This window comes from Triticum dicoccoides, chromosome 7B (assembly GCF_002162155.2).
Source record: "Triticum dicoccoides isolate Atlit2015 ecotype Zavitan chromosome 7B, WEW_v2.0, whole genome shotgun sequence".
Classification (NCBI taxonomy): Eukaryota; Viridiplantae; Streptophyta; class Magnoliopsida; order Poales; family Poaceae; genus Triticum; species Triticum dicoccoides.
In genome coordinates this window covers 732,892,792-732,915,619 of record NC_041393.1, presented here as the reverse complement: position 1 = coordinate 732,915,619, position 22,828 = coordinate 732,892,792, and the positions used below count along the sequence as shown (strand labels likewise).

General features: G+C 46.3%; 1 protein-coding gene and 1 pseudogene across 1 annotated transcript; one reads left to right on the top strand and one right to left on the bottom strand.

The window, feature by feature from the left end:
• Nucleotides 1–2,175: 2,175 nt before the first annotated feature.
• On the bottom strand, nucleotides 2,176–10,623 carry LOC119339588 (annotated as a pseudogene).
• A 1,247-nt stretch (nucleotides 10,624–11,870) lies between these two features.
• On the top strand, nucleotides 11,871–14,775 carry LOC119338452 (cytokinin dehydrogenase 11-like). Its single transcript, XM_037610778.1, has 4 exons — nucleotides 11,871–12,664; nucleotides 12,752–13,030; nucleotides 13,428–13,690; nucleotides 14,106–14,775. Exons 1-4 carry the CDS (start codon nucleotides 11,987–11,989, stop codon nucleotides 14,434–14,436), a joined length of 1,551 nt encoding a protein of 516 aa, XP_037466675.1. The 5' UTR covers nucleotides 11,871–11,986; the 3' UTR covers nucleotides 14,437–14,775.
• The last annotated feature ends 8,053 nt before the right edge of the window (nucleotides 14,776–22,828 follow it).

Genomic DNA, 22,828 nt, shown 5'->3' with positions numbered 1-22,828 from the left:
TGTTGTTTTTTATTGACACATTTGCATTACTTTGAGAATTCTCATCAATTTGTGCATTTGTTTGTTTTATGATGAGATAGCCCAAGCGAAGTACAAACATATGCCGAAGTCGAATGGGAAAACTGTTTGGCCTCCAACATTATAGGGATTGTTGGAAAGAGCACGAGACGTGTAATTCGAGGAATTACGATGGCAACCCAAAAATGAGAAATGGAATTCCTCTCCGGAGATGGATGACGGTGCAAATGATGTTGATAGAAAGAAAATGGCAAACGTGGCTAGAAGTACCATTCTAGCGTCTAGCACGGGTTAGCTAGATGGGAGGAAACAGAAGAACTAGGGCTCAAGAGAAAAGAATAGGTGGGGAAATGAAAAAAAAGATTGATAAGTTGAAGAGAACAAGAAACAAGTACGCCAAGAAGAGGAAGCACAATAAACTCGAAATGGAGGAGAACAAGAACCAAGAGAAGAGGGCCAGATGGGATGAAATGCAAGACAGAAGATGGTGTCAGGAAGATATGGATGCACGTAGGAACGAAATCCAGCAGGAGATTGAGCCGCTTAGACTCCAAATTATAGAGGATCGGGATAGAAATTAATGCACATCCTAGCAGAATCGGTTCATCATGTTGGATACGGAAAAAAAATGGAGCAAGTGGCACAAGATTTTTGGGGGCAGTAGCGAGATTTAAGCATTCGCTTCAGAAAACTCGAATGAGGGGATGGTGCAATTGGAAGAAACATGTGATTGGTACATGTCGCGGATGAAATACTTTTGTTCATGCAACTTGTCGAAAACAATGTGCATGTTTAATTGATGTGGTAAACAATTAAATTTGATGGGAATCAAAGTGTTTGAATTATGGAGGCTGAAATAGGGGAGTCTGAGTTTGCTCGTCGCTTGTGCAACCTCCATATCTGATGGATGGCCATCACCGATATGGCTAATCTTCACCGTGTTGGATGCACATTCGAGCATAATCGGTTCACCGTGTTGGATCTGAACAAAATAGATCAAGTGGCGGAGATTTTTTGGGCACAATAGCGAGATTTGAGCATTCACTTCAGAAAACTTGAAAGAGGGGACGGTGCAAATGGAAGAAACATGTGATTTGTACATGTCCCGATGAAGTGCTTTTGTTCATGCAACTTGTCAAAAACTGTGCATGTTTACTTGATGTAGTAAACATTTAAATTTGGAGGGAATCAATGTGTTTGAATTATGGAGGCTGAAATATTACTAATCTGAGTTTGCACGTCGCTTGCGTAGCCTCCATAGCTAGTGGATGACGATCGCCGATAGGGCGACTCTCAAGAGAACACACCCTAAAAGAACTTTGAATAGTAAACAAAGGAAAAAATATATACTTCTCTGTCTTAAAATAAGTGTTTCAACTTTATACTAGCTCTAATACAAATTTGTACGAAGTTTAAGACACTTATTTTGGGACGGAGGGAGTATATTTATACGGGTCTCTGTAACCATTTTTTTCAGCCGAAGCTCGAAGTGATGCACTCCAAGGGCCATTCAGAAGATTATAAAAGTTCAAACACGTGCATGGGCTGAGATAGAGAGAGAGAGAGATAATAAACTATTATCATCATTGCCCCTTGTCGTGATCTTCATCACGACAATGGCTAGAATCAACAGGGTGATCACCATCATTATCCTCAACAACAGCTATGATCGATTGTCGCCATGATTCCACGGTTCCTCCCTCGCACGATAACGTGCGACAGTGGACGAGAAAGGGACCAATCCTGGTGATATTTGGGACCCGGTGCAAAATCTAGGTATAAAGTCAATTAATAAGAGAAGTCAATTATGATAACAAAAATGACGTTCATGGAGGAACGCAAATAATACTTGAACAATGTCAATTTGAATATCGGGTAGGGAAATTGCAATGTCAATAGATTCGAGGAGGACCGGAGAAGAATCATGGTGGGTATGAGTTCATTTCAGAGGGATTTCCATCCTTCCTTTTTTGATGTGGGTTGTGGGAGGAGAATGGCCAGGAAGATGAAGCGTGTGGACCGGAATGACGAGGCGAGAAATTTCTAAGGAATAACAAAGAGATACATAGCTCTCACGAGATACCACTTTGCAAGAGAATTAGAGTTCACGGCTTGATGCAAGCTTCCATGAACTAATTACTTGGTTAGTTAGCTGAATTGCTAATTAGGGAGGGCCAGGGCCTGATGAGGAAAAGGTGACATCTTTGGTTTTCTTTGCAACCCTTCCCTACTACAGTCCCTTGACAACATCCATGGACCCCCTTTTTGTCAGCTCAGTGTGCCTAATGAATAATGACCCTATAATCACCATCGTCGTCGTCGTCGCCCCCTTGTCGATCGTCGAGATCTTCATCATCATCATCATCATCACCGCCGCCATCATCACCGCCAACAGCAGCTATGATCGGTCGGTTCGGCACGAGGAGGGGGTCCTGGCAAAGATCTTCTGGCCCGGGGCGAGGATCGCCAGCGGGTCGTAGCGGGCCTTGCGGTCGACTAAGCGGGCCCACTTGGCGCCGAAGTGGCGCGCCCAGTCCGCCTCCGTGCGGTAGTGCGGGAAGTAGGTCTTGAAGACGTAGCCGCTGGTCCGGCAGGCATTGGCAATGGTGCCGTTCTGCGCCACCAGCTCCTCCACCGCCGCGCCGCCCGCCCGCCGGGCAGAACCGCAGCAGCGCCTCTTGAGCATGGGGTAGATCAGCATGCATGGGCCCGTCGATGCCGTCCGCGAGCATACCGGCGAGCACGGCGCGGTCGAAGTCGGCGATGTCGCGCGCGGAGACGAAGAGGTTGAGCCCACGGGTGCGGCGCGGCCCGGCTGCCGCTCCGGCGCGCCTCCTCCTCCACCCGGTTCACGCGGGACCGGAATCCACGTACCCGACGTCCGCCGCGTACTCCAGGCCCCGCACGGGGGGCTGTGATGACGATTGACTACGTCGAACTGGCTGAGACCGCCGAGGACGGCGAAGGAAGTCAGGGTGGCAGGTTCGAGGCCCAGTGGAGGACCTCCTCCCAGACTGCTCCGCCCGGGCCGTCGGCGAAAGCCAGGCCGCAGCCGGCGGAGGCGATCGAACTTCTCCTGCCGGCGGCGGGAGGCCGCGCCCGCGCGCTTGTCGAGGCAACGGCTTCCAGCAAAGTTGGTCTGGGGGTTGCGACAGCGGAAGCTCTTGTAGCCGTAGTAGGAGGCCAGCAAGAATATGCCAATTTGTTAATGCCAATTTTTGTGGCTACGTGTTGTACTTGAGCCGTACTCCAGCGGCTGCAAGCTTGTAGCCGTAGTAGGAGGCCAGCAAGAATAGTGAACAAATTTGAACAGGATCTATGAATATGTGCGTTTTTAGATATATTTTAAAATTGTACACAAATTTATTAACTTTAATCTACTATAATCAAGGCTTATTGGTTTCTTTTTGCATTTGTTTTGTTCACTATTTTAGTTTATTTTTCATTTTTTCCATCTTCTGTATTTTTATTTGCGATTTTTGTTTTGAGTTCCTTTTTCATTTCATATTTATTTTTGTTTTGGATTTTCTCTTTATTTTTTAAAATACGCATGTTTTGGGCTTTTTTTAAATAATATCTAGTTTTTTTTAAATGCGTGTGTTTTGGGGCTGGCGTGGTAGGTGAGTATTTCTTTTCTGTTCATCTATGTTTTTGTTTTCTATTTCTCTACTTCTATTTTCTATAGTTTGTTTTTATGCGGCTGAAGGTGGGAGGTTGTGGTGCCAATTGCATGTCCAACACCATACATGCAATTGCAAGTGTTGTAGCCTGACTATAACTGAATGGCCCCATAAAGCGCCCGCAAGTGGGAACGGCAGGACTTTTGCTGGCCAGTTTGCATATCCACCACCAGAAATGCAACTGCAAATGTTGTAGCCCAACTCCAATAAAATTACCCAAAAAGCGACTGCAAATGGGGTGAGTGGGACATTGTCGGACCAATTGCTTGCCCATCAGCACAAATGCAACTATAAATTTTGTAGCCAGACTGCAACTAGGCGGAAGGGGCTTTTGCCGCCCAGTTGCATGTCCAACATCAAACATGCAACTATAAGTGTTGTAACCCGTCCGCAACTGCATGTCCCAAAAGCAGATGCAACCGGGAGCAAGAGGTTTTTTTTGTCTAGTTGCATGTCCACTACCAGACATGCAACTGCAAGTGTTGTAACCAGTCCGCGATGGCACGGCCCACAAATTGATTGCAACTGGGGATAGGAAGGGGTTTTGTTTTCTTTTGTTTTTCTTTTCGATTTTCTTTGTTTTCCACGGCTTTCTTCGGGTTTTCTTGGTTTTCTTTAATTTTTCACCTATTTTTATGTTTCTTTCATGGTTTTTACTGGTTTTTTCTCTTTATTTTTTTCTTCATTTTCTTTGTTTCTTTCTCAATTTTCACTGGTTTTTTTTTGCTTTTCTTTCTTCAGTTTTACTTTCTTTTGGTTTCCATCGGTTTTCTTCATTGTTCATGTACATTTTCGTATACATCACGGACATATTTTATATATACGTTTAGCATTGTGCAAATACATGATAAACATTTTTGAAACTTATAGTTTTTATGCCTACTTTTTCATACAAATTATACATCTCTTGTATACACCTGGAACATTTTCTATGTACACTTTTAACATTTTTGGAGTACATGGTTAACATTTTTAAAACATATATTTTTATGTCTACTTTTTCCATTCTACATTTTCTTGTTATACATCAGGAACATTTTATCTATACATTGTAACATTTTTTTAATTTATGATTAAGGTTTTGAATGTCTACCTTTTGCATGCACATTTTACATTTTTTATAGATTAGAATTTTTTATATGCATGTTTAATATTTAACAAATACATGATTAAATTCTTTGAAAAGTTATATTTCTTATGTCTAATTTTTTCCATATACATTGTATTTTTTTATATACACTGAAAACATCTTTAGAGGGGTCATAACTATAAGATTTCCGAAAATTGATCCTAACAACAACTTTAAAAAAATGAGTTATAACTGTAAGTTTACAAATGAGATTGCAACTACATCGCCAGAAAGTGAATACAACTGGGTCGACAAGTGGTTGTCGGGCCAGATGCATATAACTGCAACCATTGTAAACATCAGCTTCAGGGGCATGCATGTGACTACAGTTGGGCCAGGTGGGGAGTTGTCAGGCTGGTTGCATGTCTATCAGTAGACATGCGACTACAAGCGTTCTAACTGACTGCAACTAGGGCAGGAGTGGGTTGTCATGCTAGTTGCATGTCCTTCACTAGACATGCAACGACAAGCATTGTAACCTGACTGCAACTGCATGGACAACACGTAACTGCAACTGGGTCAGGTGGGGAATTTTTCTGGCTGTGGCATGTCCATAAGTAGACATGCAACTACAAGCAATGTAACCGCTACAACTGCATGGGCACACATGTGATTGTAACTACGGTCAAGAGAGATTGTCGTTTCAGTTGCATGTCCACCACTAGGCATGCAACTACAAGCATTGTAATCCGGCTACAACTACAGAGGGCACACACATGACTGCAGCTAGGTTTGGGTGGGGAGTCGTCGAGCCATTTTCATGTCACATGCAACTGCAAGCATTGTAACCGACTGCAACTACATGGGCACACGCGTGACTGCAACTGGGGTCGGAAGGGGGTTGTCAAGCCAGTTGCATGTCTATCAATAGACATGCAACTGCAAGCATTATAAAAAACTACAAATGAATGGGCACACACTAACTACAATTGGGACGGAAGGGGAGTTGTCGTGCAAGTACTTTTAAATAAAGTTGTAGGGCCAGTTGCATGTCAATCAATAGACATGCAACTGCAAGCGCTGTAATAGACTATGTCTGCACTTGCACACAAGCGGCTGCAACTGGGGCTTAATGGGGAGTTGTCGGGCCATTTGCACAAAGCAGATGCAACTGAGGTCGAGGAGAGCCGGTTGTAGGTCTAGTTTCATGTCCATGACTAGACATGCAACTGCAAGCGTTGTAACCGACTGCAACTACACATAAACAAAACAAATGCAACTGGAGTGGGAGTTGTCGTGGCCAGTTGCATGTCCACCAATGGACATGCAATTGCAAGCATTGTAACCTGGCTGCAACTGCATGGGGCACAAAACGGCTATAACTAGGATCGGGAGAGTGTTGTCGGTCCAATTCCATGTCCACCACTAGACATGCAATTGTGAGCATTATCTGACTACTACCGCATAAGGCACAAAGCAACTGCAGCTGAGGCGAGAAGGGGTAGTTGGGCCAGTTGCAAGTTCACCTTGCACACAACTACAAGCATCGCAACATGCTCGCACTACAAGCGTCGCACCACATGTGCAACTAGGTAGGATTCTTATTTATTTTTATTTTATTTATTTTTTTAAACCTAGATATGCAACATTTTTTTCTTGGTTTTATTTTTCTAAAAAAATGCCCGCATACGATTGCACACCTCGCAACATATGTTCAACTAGGGGTTTTCATTTATTTTTCTACAGTGGACACTAACATGCGCATGCATCTAGTTTTTCTATTGGGTATTTTCTGAAAGAAAATTTAATGTGTCTTTTGACGTTTTGCATAATTTTTTATACCAAGTGCAATTTTGTTTTAGATAACAAAATAAGTAGTAGTTACTAGAGGAAAATAAGAAAATATGCATGACAGCAGGCCCGTCATATGTTCAGCCTAAAGAGAAAGCAAGTACAAAGTATAATAAGTATAAATAGTACGTGTTTGGCAAGAATTGCAAAAAAGAAAAGAGCAAAGGAGAAAACACGATCAAGGGTTGACTACATGCTGGGACAATAAAGAGGTAAACTAGGGAACGGGCCAAGACAAACTTTTGGAGAAAAGGCCCATCGCCAAACATGCTAGGACAATAAAGAGGTAATGTCACGTGGTGTCAGGTGAATGAGACCAAATCATACCTCATCTAGATGAGTTCTAGGCACTCCCTTGATTTTCACCAACCTGGCAAAGCAACAGCCTGAATGAGAGCGTTTCAAAAAGCCCAAATGAGAGAAGCTAGCCAGGCTGATTGCTTGATGGGCTACCGATACAACAAGCCGGTTAAAAGAGTAACAACCATAACTGTAACATATTAATGGTGGTTTTATCTGTCATAACAGATCAATAAAAAACAAATCATGTGATTCAACAAAATAAACTTCAATAATAATGTTGTCTTAAGGTAGATCAAATACAAAAATGAATTCTATTATAAGTTAGTAACACAAAATTAAGCAATCTGACGTGATTGGATAATCAAAACCACTATCGCATGCACATATATAGGAGAAAATGCAATGGCAGAAAAAACGACTAAGCAACTAAAAAATGACCTGTTAAAATGAAACTATTCATGGTCGACAACGTCGGCAGCAAGACCAAAGAAGCAGTCGAGCCCAACAACGCTTTCGATGTTGCACGCGCTACCACTTCACCCGTTTGTTGTCCATCCTCTCGGTGTAGTGTCATCATGCGGAACATTAATTTTGTCGATGATTCAAATAGTTCAATTATAGAAGTGAATTTTATTTAATTTCCTAACTTAATATTACGTAGAAGTCACATGATTGCATCACAAAACCTCCACCATATACACAAATAAATTAGAAAACCAAACCAAGCATCAATAAATAAGATATATACAAAAAACACAATAAACAAATGTTATTCTAAGGTAGAGGGAATTAAGGGCACTGGTATTACCCTAAAGAATAAAGGAAAATGAAACTAAAAATCAAAAATAGACAAAGACTTGCACAAATGTTTCGTAGAATTTGCACCATTCGACAATATGAAAGAACAAATATATAGTGGTGTAACTTACAAACAATAGTCATTTTCCTGGAAAAAAATCAAGGGACTCATTTTATACGAGTGGTGTTACTTCGAAGAATTGTAAAATATGTCTAAGGAAGCAAAAAAGAAACCTAAGAGTGGTGTTATCTTAAAGTAGAAATAAGAAACAAAAGAATGAAGAACATGTTTATTTATAAGAAATAAATAAATTATGGGAGTGACGGAAAAAAATTGCTTGCAAAGAAATTATTAATTAAGGGAGTGGTTTTAACCTAAAGGAAGAAACAAAAAAAATAAAAAAATTAGTATTATAGAACTGTGCATAATAGAAAAAAAATCAAAACGGCTTGTTGGCAAGCACATTTCTTGTATGCATGAATTAGAGCTTACTGAAAACTTGCACACAAAATAGACAGAAGTTTGCGCCCTTTGGTACTATGCCAGAACAAGCATAAAGCCGTGCAACTTTAATAATTATATTACAATTTTAATAGACCAATTATGAAATAATTTTTTATTTTCATATTAAACGCAAAATTAAGTAGTGTCATATGACTACATTAGTAAACCGTTGCCGCATGCATAAATATAGGAGAAAGTTCAACAGCAAGAAAGTAAACTACTTAACAATGGTAGAAAAAGTGAGAAACATTAACAGAACTGAGAAAAACAAATAATTTTTCGTACTCAGTCACTTTTTACTTATTGATAAACAAACACATATAGTAAGACAAAACTTTTATTTTAAGGTAGAATGAATTAAGGGCACTGGCTTTTTTAGCTGAAAATTAATTAAGGGCTTTGATATTAGCCTAAAACAAGAAAGAAAACATTAAACTAATTATGATAAAAAGTAGCACACATGTTTTATATAACTTCCAGGGTTTCATAATATGCAAGAAAAATCATGTAGTATTATATTTTTTAGACAACATTATAATTTTGCACACATATTGCATAAAAATTGCAAGTATACGTACATGTTATACTAAGCATCCAGAAAAAATAACAATGTTGAAGGTTAGCCGTCTCTTGACAAACCCAAAATGATTTGCATGTCATGTTGATGGTATTGTCTCCCCATATCTGTGTGAATGAGAGAGACGCAGACATGATACAGGAAAAAAACATAGCATGAATGAATTTACAGTACATGGACAAATCTGATTTATGGAAGACATAACATCGGGAAGGTGTGTTATTCGAAAAGAATAAAAAAAGAGGGTAAATAGGCGGACAAAAAATGATAAATAAAATAAACATAAACTAAAAAGACAAAATAATTCTATGTAAGAAAGAATCCTTCAGGTAGAGTTACTTAAAAGAAACAAAACAAAACACAAGGAGTGTGGAACAACAACAAAAAATTAAATTAAATTATAAAACTGCAAATTACATGTAACAAAAAATGACTTATGTAGTCTGGTATGGAAAAAAATTCGTGAATGAAACATGATTAGAAAATTGAAATAAAGGACATACTTTTTTGTAGAAAAAATAGAAGATAATGTAGTATGTTGTGCCTGCTTAGGGAACAAGCCCTTCACCCATAATATCTCACTATTGGAGATAAAAAATAGTCAGCCATCTAAACATACATTGGCCCATATACTTAGAACAAGCCTGCCACACCATCACACAATGCATGAATCGTAGAACTGACCGCACGTACGAGCAAATCAAAAGAGAGAGAAAAAATCATGTGCCTTGTAACATCCCAAATTTTCATTTGGAATGTTATACATAGAAGCATGTCCATTTTGCATATCCCTTGATCATCATTTTCGGTTTCGAATTATTAATAGAGGAATTTTCATTTTTATTCATTCAATAAAGAGCAAGGATAATATGGCTTCCTCAAGTATATGAAATGGGAACTTTATTAATATTCCACAATTTGCATTTTTGAGTTCAAAATGAATTACGGGAATTATAAACCCCTGACAATAGTTTTTGGTGAGTTTATAAAGCCCATAATGCATTATTAAAATGAATTTCATACATATAATATATTTTTATTGCTAGAAATAAATTTTTTAAGTTCAAAACTAATAATATGCAATATTAAATATTTTTTTGATATTTCTTTATTTAGCATGTTTGTTAACCTAAACTAAATAATAGAAAGAAATAAAACCTAACTATCCTAATTACTGGGCTAGGCCCACTCTCCATTTCTTATTCAGTGTCACAAGCGAGCCGACATAGCCCACTCCGGTCCAACCGAGCAAAAGCGCCAGCCCACCACCTCGCTTCCCCTTTTATTTTATTTTCTCCACCCACCGATAGGGGGGCCCTATGTGTCGGGTTGTCACCCACCTCGCGACCAAATGAACGAGGCAGGCAACAAGCCACTGCAACCGACCACGCCTCAACGCCTCTGCTTCCTTCCCGACCTCGTTGTTTCTTCCAGAACCTACTCCGAGCCTTCCACAACATTTCTGCTACTGCAGTGCGGTTTCAGGGCGCCGGGAACGACCATCCATGCACAGCGGTAACGCCTACCACTAACCTCATCGCCGCCTGCTTGGTGCTGACCACCTCACCCCCTATATAAAGCCCTGACTCTAACCTCTCCAAGAGACCATAGCCCTCTCCCTACGTGAGTTCTCCCTCTCTCCATCATCCTAAATTCCTACCGAAGAACCCACGAGCGTTTTCATCTGCATAAGGTAACGATGTCGTCCAGGGGACCCCGACCCCCATTTCGTCTCTATTTCTTCATACCCTGTTGTGACGAACCGTTTTGACACGGTGATTTGATGTTTATCGTAGCTAGAGCCGTCGACGAGCTTCGCCATTGCCACGATCTGTCCAATTGTGGCGAGCTCTCATCACCCGTCGAGGAACAAATCGACGTCCCCATCGTGTCCCCGGGGCTTGCCGCATAGCCCTCTGCCCAGTCCTCCACTCGAAAGTCATTGGGGTGGGGGTGGGGGGGGGGCTGCATCACGATATCGAGCGAACCCGAGACGTTGCCATGCCAGTTTCGTCACCGCCAGCAACCAAGATCGGGTGAGCACCACTCCCTCTTTTCTCAACCATGTGACTCCGATCCGGCGCAACGCGTGCGTTCACTTAAGTGAACCAGTACACAAGCCTCTAGGTGTTGGATCTTTATCCAATGGATCAAGGCGATGCCTTGTTTGAAAACCAATGAAGCAGTACTGGTCTATCAGATTGTGACACGTGGAAGCCTTGTTTCCTTTAATTCGTTTCTTTTCCAAACAAATGCCTAAACTTCCAAAATACTTAACTTCTAAACCATAAATTCAAATTTAATCAATTTTATATCCCTGAACTCCTTGAAATCTCTAGATTATTGTACAACCAAAATATTTAAGTTTTGGAAATCCAAATTTAATTCAAATTTGGAATTTGAATTTGAATTTGAGTAAGTTTGCTATATCTTTTATTCATAAGCCCAGTCAAATAATTTTCTTCGTCAAATTTGAATGTAGGATCATATCTTTCTATTAGAGCTCTTGTCACAATTTCCCAATTATGTTTAGTCTCTGTTTTGACTTAAAATCTTGAATTGGCTTTCTTTTAATCAAATTCCTATTTCCTTGCCTATTCAAGCTGGATCCCTGATAAAATGATTCAATCACCATCAATAGAGTATTTTATTGTTTCTTGGATCATATATTCATAGGTTCCAAACTTGGACTTAGAAGATTTTGGTAAATTCCTAAGGATTTTTTTTATACTACTTTTCATAGGATTTCTAGTATCCACTCAAACCTCTTTGGAAGAATCCTTTGTTTTTCCTATGATGCAATCAAACAACCCAAAATCTTGTAGGATTGAGATGAGCATGACATTCTAGTACTATGTTTTCCCTTTCCCCGCGTTTCTAGAATCCCGTGAATCAAAGAGGCCCTTAATCCTCCAAACATTCCCGAGATGGTGCGCCATCATTTCAATTCAAAATTGCAAACTTAACTAGATTTTGCCTTTTTGAAAGGCGTGATGGCCATCGACGTCCGCGTGTCCTCTCGATATAAACCCCTCCACCCACACGACGACCGCAGCACAGTCAGGCGGAGACAGAGCGCGAGCGCACCGCGTGTGACATCACAAAACAGAGAGCTCTGCTCTGCTAAGCGAGCGGCTCACCCTCGCCCGCACCGCAGTGGGAAGAGAAGCGCTTGCTTGCCCAAGATGATGCTCGCCTACATGGACCGCGCCGCGGCCGGCGCCGCCGCGGAGCGGGACGCGCTCGAGCTGACCGTGGTGGCCGCCGACGCGGCAGAGTGCGCGGCGGCGAGGGACTTCGGCGGCCTTGTGAGCGCGCGCCCCGCGGCCGTCGTCCGGCCGGCGAGCGCGGACGACGTGGCCAGCGCCATCCGCGCGGCCGCGCGCACCACGCACCTCACCGTGGCCGCCCGCGGCAACGGCCACTCGGTGGCCGGGCAGGCCATGTCCGAGGGCGGCCTCGTCCTCGACATGCGCGCCGGCGCGGCGTCCCGGCGCCTGCAGATGAAGCTCGTCTCGCCTGGCGGTGGGGCGGCCTTCGCCGACGTCCCCGGCGGCGCGCTCTGGGAGGAGGTCCTCCACTGGGCCGTCTCGAACCACGGCCTCGCCCCCGCCTCCTGGACGGACTACCTCCGGCTCACCGTCGGCGGCACGCTCTCCAACGGCGGCGTCAGCGGGCAGTCCTTCCGGTACGGCCCGCAGGTGTCCAACGTGGCCGAGCTCGAGGTGGTGACCGGCGAAGGCGAGTGCCGCGTCTGCTCCCCCTCCGCCCACCCCGACCTCTTCTTCGCCGTCCTCGGCGGCCTCGGCCAGTTCGGCGTCATCACCCGCGCCCGCATCCCGCTCTCCCCCGCGCCACAAACGGTACCCCTACGACTCCCCATCCGCATCCTCATCGTCGAACGACGCACGCTCACCGGCCGGCGTGCGCGTGCCCTTGACTGACTGCAGGTGAAGTGGGCGCGCGTGGTTTACGCGAGCTTCGCGGAGTACGCGGCGGACGCGGAGTGGCTGGTGACGCGGCCGGCGGAGTCGGCGTTCGACTACGTGGAGGGCTTCGCGTTCGTGCGCAGCGACGACCCGGTGAACGGCTGGCCGTCGGTGCCCATCCCCGCCGGCGCGCGCTTCGACCCGTCGCTGCTCCCCGCCGGCGAGTCCGGCCCGCTGCTCTACTGCCTGGAGGTGGCCCTGTACCAGCACCCGCACCAGCAGCCCGACGACGTGGACGAGGTAGGCCGGCACTGGCGCTGTACTTCCCCGCGGGATGTCGTCGTCCATCTCCCGCTGGATTCTTGGCCCCGGACCGCCCCCGCGCTCGCCGCCAAACTCCCCGGCCCCCACCCCACCCACGCCCACGCCCACCGGTCGCGCCAGCAATCCAGCAATCCAGTGCGCGCACGGCCGATCTCGCGTGCGTACAATGCGGGCGGCGCCCACCTCACCTCACCTCACGCACGTCTCCTTTGTCCCCATGGAACAGCTCACACCAGCCGCAGCAGCACGCACTAGGCCGGCATGTGACGACGTGACACGATAGCGTCCGTCGTCGTCGTCTGCTGCCAGACCCATTGGTATTGATTCGCCTGCTCTGCTCGTGCTCATGTATGTTTGTTCGGTTTGTGTGCAGAGGATGGGGGAGATGATGCGCCGGCTCAAGTACGTGCGGGGCCTGGAGTACGCGGCGGACGTCGGGTACGTGGAGTTCCTGTCGCGCGTGAACCGGGTGGAGGAGGAGGCGCGCCGGAGCGGCAGCTGGGCGGCGCCGCACCCGTGGCTCAACCTCTTCGTCTCCGCGCACGACATCGCCGACTTCGACCGCGCCGTGCTCAAGGGCATGCTCGCCGACGGCGTCGACGGGCCCATGCTCATCTACCCCATGCTCAAGAGCAAGTGAGTATCCCACTTATACACTCCAACCCATGACGCACCACCTCTCCTCTTCTTGGATTGCTTCCGTGCGCCGCTCGGTGGCATGGCAGAGTTGCCATTTGCGGCGGGCGCTCACGTCATGCACGCGCATGTGAGCCTCCCCTGCTCAGTCAGGGCGCTCGCTGACGGCAGTGAGTGATCCTGACCGGGATCACTTATAATAAGACGGGCTCCGTCCCAGCTTCTCCATCAATCCCGTTCCGTTTTGGATTTAGCCGTGCAAGATCGCGCATTAGCGGCCACCAGCTCAGGTCCTATGATTGATAAAACTATTATTATCACCATGCACGTCTCTCTCAGCCACAGGCCATGCACTGCTGTGCTCTATTTCTTCTTCCTTTGTCGTATCGTGACGCGTCGTGCAACTCTGCTGCAGGTGGGACCCGAACACGTCGGTGGCGCTGCCGGAGGGCGAGGTCTTCTACCTGGTGGCGCTGCTGCGGTTCTGCCCGGGCGGCAGCGGCGCGGCGGTGGAGGAGCTGGTGGCGCAGAACGGCGCGATCGTCTACGCCTGCCGGAGCAGCGGCTACGACTTCAAGACCTACTTCCCGCACTACCGCACAGAGGCCGACTGGGCGCGCCACTTCGGCTCCAAGTGGGCCCGCTTCGTCGACCGCAAGGCCCGCTACGACCCGCTGGCGATCCTCGCCCCGGGCCAAAAGATCTTCGCCCGGACCCCCTCCTCCTCCCGAACCGACCGATCATAGCTGCTGTTGGCGGTGATGATGGCGGTGGTGATGATAATGATGATGAAGATCTCGACGATCGACAAGGGGGCGACGAGGACGATGACGATGATTATAGGGTCATTATTCATTAGGCACATTGAGGGGACAAAAAGGGGGTCCATGGATGTTGCCAAGGGACTGTCGTAGGGAAGGGGTTGCAAAGAAAACCAAAGATGTCACCTTTTCCTCATCAGGCCCCGGCCTCTCCCTAATTAGCAATTCAGCTAACTAACTAAGTAATTAGTTCATGGAAGCATGCATCAAGCCGTGAACTCTAATTCTCTTGCAAAGTGGTATCTCACGAGAGCTACGTACTGCTGCCTGCCCCACGTGTCTCTTTGTTATTCCTTGGAAATTTCTCGCCTCGTCAGTCCGGTCCACACGCTTCATCTTCTTGGCCATTCTCCTCCCACAAGCCACATCAAAAAAGGAAGGATGGAAATCCCTCTGAAATGAACTCATACCCACCATGATATATGATTCTTCTCCGGCCCTCCTCGAATCTATTGACATTGCAATTTCCCTACCCGGTATTCAAATTGACATTGTTCAAGTATTATTTGTGTTCCTCCACGAACTTCATTTTTGTTATAATAATTGACTTCTCTTATTAATTGACTTTATACCTAGATTTTGCGCCGGGTCCCAAATAGCACCAGGATTGGGCCCTTTCTCGTCCACTGTCGCGCGTTATCGTGCGAGGGAGGAACCGTGGAATCATGGCGACAATCGATCATAGCTGTTGTTGAGGATAATGATGGTGATCACCCTGCTGATTCTAGCCATTGTGGTGATGAAGATCACGACAAGGGGCAATGATGATAATAGTTTATTATTTGGCTCGTGTTTGAACTTTTATAATCTTCTGAATGGCCCTTGGAGTGCATCACTTGGAGCATCGGCTGAAAAAATGGTTACGGAGATCCGTAGAAAGATATTATTTTTTTCCGTTGTTTACTATTCAAAGTTCTTATAGGGTGGGTTTCTCTTGAGAGTCGCCATATCGGCGGTCATCATCCACTAGCTATGGAGGCTACGCGAGCGACGTGCAAACTCAGATTCGTAACATTTCAGCCTCCATAATTCAAACACATTGATTCCCTCCAAATTTAAATGTTTACTACATCAAGTAAACATGCATCGTTTTTGACCAGTTGCATCAACAAAAGCATTTCATCAGGACATGTACAAATTGTTAGACTGTATATACGTAGCTCTCTGTATACATCCTGTATTGTACCTCTTGATACCTCTCTCTCTATATATATATGAGATAGCCACACCTATTTAGGGTGTTGGGCAGTTTCCCAAAACAAATCGTTTAACATGGTATCAGTTTAGGTTACGATGTCTTCCGCTGCATACTCCGCCGCCGCCGCCGCGGCGCCAGCCTCTGTCTCGCCCTTCCTCGCCTCTCGCCCGCTTGCGACGGTGTGGCAGGCCCAGTCCCCCGGAGCCGTTCTTCCTGGCTTCCCGATTGGATCAGAGGTGATGGGCGATCTACCTCCATCGACTTTCTATGGTTGCTCGATCAACCCCAATGCTCCGCCGTCCTACGGTGGCCCTGCGCCTGCTACCCTGGCCGCGTATGCTGCCCCGCACTACAGCGCCCCGTCGGCGTCTGCGTATGGTGCCCCGCCCATGTACGGGGCTCCAGCTGTACCGATCCAGGGCATGCCGCCCCGATCGGGTGCTCCTGCAGCGCTCCATGGTGCAGCGCCGCTCCAGGGCGCAACGCCACGACGTTTTATGGTGCAGCGCCGCCGCCGCCATCCGCGTGGCCCACGCCTTCCTCTGGAGCACTGCCCCCGCAACCCTATACGGCGCACGCGCCGCCGCTGTCCTATGGAGCTGCGTCTACCACGCCCTACGGGGGGCCTGCCGTACCTCCCTACGATGCGCATATTGCTGCTCTGCCTGGCGCCTATCCATCGCAGATGTATGACGGTGTCGTGCCCGCGTCACATCCGTCCGTTCATGCGGATCATGCCATGGCGTCGTCGCCCTCCTACTTCTCGCATCTACTCCCGGTGAAACTCTCGCCGGACAATTATTTGTCGTGGCGTGCTCAGGTGCTACCTCTCCTTCAGAGCCGCTACTTGGAGGGATATGCCTCCAGTGCTCGCCGCCGTATCATCCCGCATATCACACGTGGGTGGCTCAGGATTAGGCCATCCTCTCCGCCATCCAGTCTTCACTCACTCCGAGCGTCTCGTCACTGGTTATCTTCGCCACCATGTCTCGCGATGCATGGGCGGCGCCACACACCAGCTTCGCCTCTCAGTCTCAGGCGCGTGCTCATTCTATACGCACCGAGTTGGGCGAGACTAAGCTCCGCGACCTCAGCATCACGGACTACTTCAACAAGATGACCAGCTTCGCTGACACACTGGCCTCGATCGGTCAACCGCTTCTTCCCGAGGACTTCACCACTCATGTCCTTAACGGACTTGACGACGACTATGATAATCTCATTGAGAATGTTCATGGTCGCGACGCTCCACTTCAGCCTCGTGAGCTCTATGCGCGCCTCCTCGGTCGCGAACAACGCATCAAGGTGCCCGTGCCTCCCCGAGCTTCGCCTCTGCCAACGCTGCGACCCGCAGTAAACCGCAGAAGCCATTCCCGCCTGGTGGCAAGCAGGTATCCTTGTCTCAGCAGGCTCCGCGATCTGCTCCGCCGCCGTCCATCACTAGAGGTGCCCGCCCATACGCCAGCTCCCCATGCTGTGGCGCTCCGCAGGCCTGCCAGCTCTGTGGCCTTGAGCGTCATATCGCCTCTCGCTGTCATCGCCGGTACAAGAAGGATTTCCTTGGCCTTGGCAACAATGGCAAAGGGAATGAGAAGCAGGCCACTGCTGCAGTGACAAGTCATGAGCACGGGTACACCCCGTCATACTCCATTGATCCCACATGGTACATGGAAACGGGGGCTACCAATCACCTGACGAGCGAGATGGGGAAACTCTCCACTCAGGAGCCATATCGAGGTCATGATCAGGTTCACACCGCCAGTGGAGCAGGTATGCGCATCTCACATGTTGGTCAGGCCTCACTTCTTGCACACAACTTGAGAAAACTGCATCTTTCCAATGTTCTTAGAGTTCCTTCTGCTACACGTAGTTTGTTGTCTGTTCCTCAACTTACACTTGATAATAATGCACTACTAGAGAAAAGCTTACTAGTGGCGCTGGTTTTTTTACATACCAGTAGCACGGGCACCCGCACTACTGCTAGGGCGCTACAACTATTATTTACCAGTAGCGCGTTTATGAACAAGCGCTGCAGCTAAAATACTTATTATTAGCGCTGCTTCCTCCACCAGCGCTACTACTATCATCACGTAGTAGTAGCGCCCTATTTTCTCCCCACGCTACTACTAGGTAAATAAAAATAAAAAATAAAAAAAGCAGTCAGGTGCAATATTCATGAAAATCAAGACAAGTCCAGTGCAAATAAATTAAGTTCACAGAACCATCTCACAAACATTAACGGCAGTACCACATTTAATATAACCACACAATCTCACAAACTCATATAGTAGTCAATAATGCATGGATAGATCATAGTTGATAAGTCTACTAGGTAGTCATACTAGCATATATATGGTTCAACGGCCACAGGCATGCATATGAAGTTCTAGATGATGTCGATGACGACCATCATCCTCAAGCCTAGGCGGTGGGTGTTCCTGATAGTAATGAGGATTGCTTGTCCAACATGAAGATTCTTGCCGACGAGGAAGCTCTTCCACCCAACCGAGTTGAAGTGTGTGCGACCGTCCGTGTCCACGCCGTACGCACAAGTGGTGACGGAGCCCCTTGCGGTAAGGCGTATTCCAACAGAGCCTTCTTCATTAGGCTTGATACCACAACTCCCAGATAGGCTCTTTGGCAATTTCTGAATAAAAAAAACATATCAATTAATAAGTAGCCTCACACATTCTACACGAAGCATATATATCATCAGACTCTACACTAAGCATATATATCATCGGACTCTACACTAAGTATATATATCATCGGACTCTACACTAAGTATAACAATAAAGCATATAAGATTCACTAAGCATATAAGATTCACTAAGCATATATATGATCGGACTCTACACTAAGTATAACAATAAAGCATATAAGATTCACTAAGCATATAAGATTCACTAAGCATATATATGATCGGACTCTACACTAAGTATAACAATAATGCATATAAGATTCACTAAGCATATATATCATCGGACTATACACTAAGTATAACAATAAAGCATATCATCAAATTACTCTAAAAACTACAGTAAATGCAACATACCATCATATGACGATCAACCATGGTACTTGTCAGGCGGGTCACGAATGGCACCCCGACGAAGTCAGCACGTGGCGGAATGATGTCCCATAGGTTGCACACCTCCTCCTCGCTCAACTTCATTCTTTGAGCTACGATGGCATCACCGAGTGGGTCGTCATCATCCTCCTCATCCTCATCATCCTCATAATCTTCTGCTTTGTTGATATAAATCACGGCCTACTTGGGTCTTTCAGCTCTGAAGGAGAAGCTGATCAACTCACCACCGGTGATACGCATGTTGTCGATGAAACGGACCCATCCATCTCCTCCCACCCGCGTCATCTTTCGTCCTTTCTCGATCTCCATAGTGTAGGGGGCTCCAGGAGCCTCAAAGGTCACAGAGTCTCCAGTCAGATTGTTGAATTCTGACCTCACATTGCATGGGACGATCTGTGTACAAAAAGCAAAATGATATATACACGATGCATTAATGCCAATAACACTAAAAACAAAAGAGTAGTTACTAGTTTCATATAATTTATTACCACCGCATGAAGAAAACTAGACTCGAAGTAGATGCCAAACAGCGTGCCAGTTGCAAGGCTGCTGGCGCACCTTGACTTGCACCGTCGACATGGTGGTGGTGGTGGTGGTGGCGCCATTTCCCTAAAGCAATATGATTAAAGGATTAATGATCCATAAAGTAAACATAAAGTTTTCATAGCCAGAGTTCACATGGCAAGCAAAATAACAACTAAAAAGTAAACATAAAGTTCAGTCCAACAATCATAAAGCTAGCAATCTAGTAAACTAATGTCCCCAACTCTTCAGATGAAGCGTCACTATCAGCATGAAATTTGCACTAAACACAAGGTTAAACAATACTAGTAGCTCAATAATCTAGAGATGTAACAAACAAATATATGGCAAAACATAACAATACTTTGATCTCATCTCATGACTACAAAAAAATACACTTCCGTGATGATACATGTTTGTCACAGTAGGTCGCGATTTTTGTCATGCATGTACATCCATGACAAATTTATGATAGAATCAAGATAGTCATACCTATGCTGTCGTAGAAGTGTTCCATGACATTACCAAAATTAACATCACCGAAGTGTCCACTTCCATGACGATAAATCGCGCGTCACAGAAGTGCTTTCTTCAAGGGTGACCGACACATGGCATCCACCGTAACGGAACGCCGCTAAGCTATCGGGTCGGATTTTGGATCCGATAACCCGTTAACAGCCATGACCAATGCCGATTTTCCACGTGTAAAATTCTCATCGGCTGACGGATCCATGTGTCAGCTCCGCGTTGGCAAAGGTTTCACTCATCCAACGGTCGAGATGGGCCTATGATATGTTGACACGTGGAACGGCCCAAAAGTGGCCCACAAAGTTTAAATGGGCCGGCCCAACCGAAGGCCCATAAGATTTAGCGGACCATAATGGGCCAGCCCAGCTAAAGGCCCACCAAATTTAGCGAACCATAATGGGCCGGCACAGCTAAAGGCCCACAAGATTTTGCGGATCACAATGGGCCGGCCCAGCTAAAGGCCCACAAGATTCTGCAGACCATAATGGGCCGACCCAGCTAAAGGCCCAACATTCTCTGTCAAATTGGCCCGTCAACAGCCTGGTCTAAACTTGTCATCAATGCGGCCCATGGTCACTTCTGGCCCGTTAACAGTCTGCTAAGTAATTGGGCCGAATTACGGCCCGATGTACTTCCGGCCTGTTAAAGGTCCGGCTTCATTTGGGCCCCTTTACAGGCCATCAAAACTTTCGGCCCATAAACGACCGTGAATGATTTGGATCATATTCGGTCATGTCTGTCATTCGGCCTGTTAGAGGCCCACTATAGATTTTGCCCACTTTAGGCCTGTTGTCATTTTCGGCCGTTAACGCGAGACGTAATGTTGGGGAACGTAGTAATTTCAAAAAAATTCCTACGCACACGCAAGATCATGGTGATGGCATAGCAACGAGAGGGGAGAGTGTTGTCCACGTACCCTCGTAGACCGTAAGCGGAAGCGTTAGCACAACGCGGTTGATGTAGTCGTACGTCTTCACGATCCGACCGATCCAAGCACCGAACGTACGGCACCTCCGAGTTCAGCACACATTCAGCTTGATGACGATCCCCGGGCTCCGATCCAGCAAAGCTTCGGGGTTGAGTTCCGTTAGCATGACGGTGTGGTGACGATGATGATGTTCTACCGGTGCAGGGCTTCGCCTAAGCTTCGCGACGATATGACTGAGGTGGAATATGGTGGAGGGGGGCACCGCACACGGCTAAGGAACGATCCGTAGATCAACTTGTGTGTTATGGGGTGCCCCCTGCCCCCGTATATAAAGGAGGGAGGGGGAGGTGCGGCCGGCCCCCTTGGGGTGCGCCTGGAGGAGTCCTACTCCCACCGGGAGTAGGACCCCCCCTCTTGCCTAGGTGGAGAAGGAAAGGGGGGAGGGGAAAGAGGAAAGGGGGGCGTTGCCCCCCCTTCCTTGTCCTATTCGGACTAGGGGGGGAGGGGGCGCGCGGCCTGCCCTGGCCGGCCCTCCTCTTCTCCCTCATGGCCCACTAAGGCCCATTAACTCCCGGGAGGGTTGCGGTAACCCCCTGGTGTTCCGGTAAAATCCCGATTTCACCCGGAACCTTTCCGATGTCCAAACATAGGCTTACAATATATCAATCTTTATGTCTCAACCATTTCGAGACTCCTCGTCATGTCCGTGATCACATCCGAAACTCCGAACAAACTTCGATACATCAAAACTTATAAACTCATAATAAAACTGTCATCGTAACGTTAAGCGTGCGGACCCTACGGGACCTAGAACTATTCTCGGTCAATAACCAATAGCGGAACCTGGATGCCCATATTGGTTCCTACATATTCTACGAAGATCTTTATCGGTCAAACCGCATAACAACATACGTTGTTCCCTTTGTCATCGGTATGTTACTTGCCCGAGATTTTATCGTTGGTATCCAATACCTAGTTCAATCTCGTTATCGGCAAGTCTCTTTACTTGTTCCATAATGCATCATCCCGTAACCAACTCATTTGGTCACATTGCTTGCAAGGCTTATAATGATGTGCATTACCGAGAGGGCCCAGAGATACCTCTCCGACAATCGGAGTGACAAAACCTAATCTCGAAATACGCCAACTCAGCATGTACCTTTGGAGACACCTGTAGTACTCCTTTATAATCACCCAGTTACGTTGTGACGTTTGGTAGTACCCAAAGTGTTCCTCCAGTAAACGGCAGTTGCATAATTCTCATAGTTACAGGAACATGTATAAGTCATGAAGAAAGCAATAGCAATATACTAAACGATCAAGTGCTAGGCTAACGGAATGGGTCATGTCAATCACATCATTCTCCTAATGATGTGATCCCATTAATCAAATGACAACACATGTCTATGGTTAGGAAATATAACCATCTTTGATTAATGAGCTAGTCAAGTAGAGGCATACTAGTGACTATATGTTTGTCTATGTATTCACACATGTATCATGTTTCCGGTTAATACAATTCTAGCATGAATAATAAACATTTATCATGAAATAAGGAAATAAATAATAACTTTATTATTGCCTCTAGGGCATATTTCCTTCAGTCTCCCACTTGCACTAGAGTCAATAATCTAGTTCACATCGCTATGTGATTTAACACCAATATTCACATCTGCATGTGATTAATACCCATAGTTCACATCATCATGTGATCAACACCCAAAGGGTTTACTAGAGTCAATAATCTAGTTCACATCGCTATGTGATTAACACCCAAAAGAGTACTATGGTATGATCATGTTTTGCTCGTAAGAGAAGCTTAGTCAACGGGTCTGTCATATTCAGAGCCGTATGTATTTCACAAATATTCTATGTCCACAATGCTCTGCACGGAGCTACTCTAGCTAATTGCTCCCACTTGCAATATGTATCTAGATTGAGACTTAAGAGTCATCTGGATTGGTGTAAAAGCTTGCATCGTTGTAACTTTTACGACGGGCTCTTTTATCACCTCCATAATCGAGAAACATCTCCTTAGTCCTCACTAAGG

Bases quoted from the DNA above. Each gene is read 5' to 3' on its own strand.
- LOC119338452 (XM_037610778.1), top strand. From the start codon at position 11,987: ATGATGCTCGCCTACATGGACCGCGCCGCGGCCGGCGCCGCCGCGGAG. The intron at 12,665-12,751 runs GTACCCCTACGA...GACTGACTGCAG, and splicing joins TCTCCCCCGCGCCACAAACG to GTGAAGTGGGCGCGCGTGGT. The intron at 13,031-13,427 runs GTAGGCCGGCAC...GTTTGTGTGCAG, and splicing joins AGCCCGACGACGTGGACGAG to AGGATGGGGGAGATGATGCG.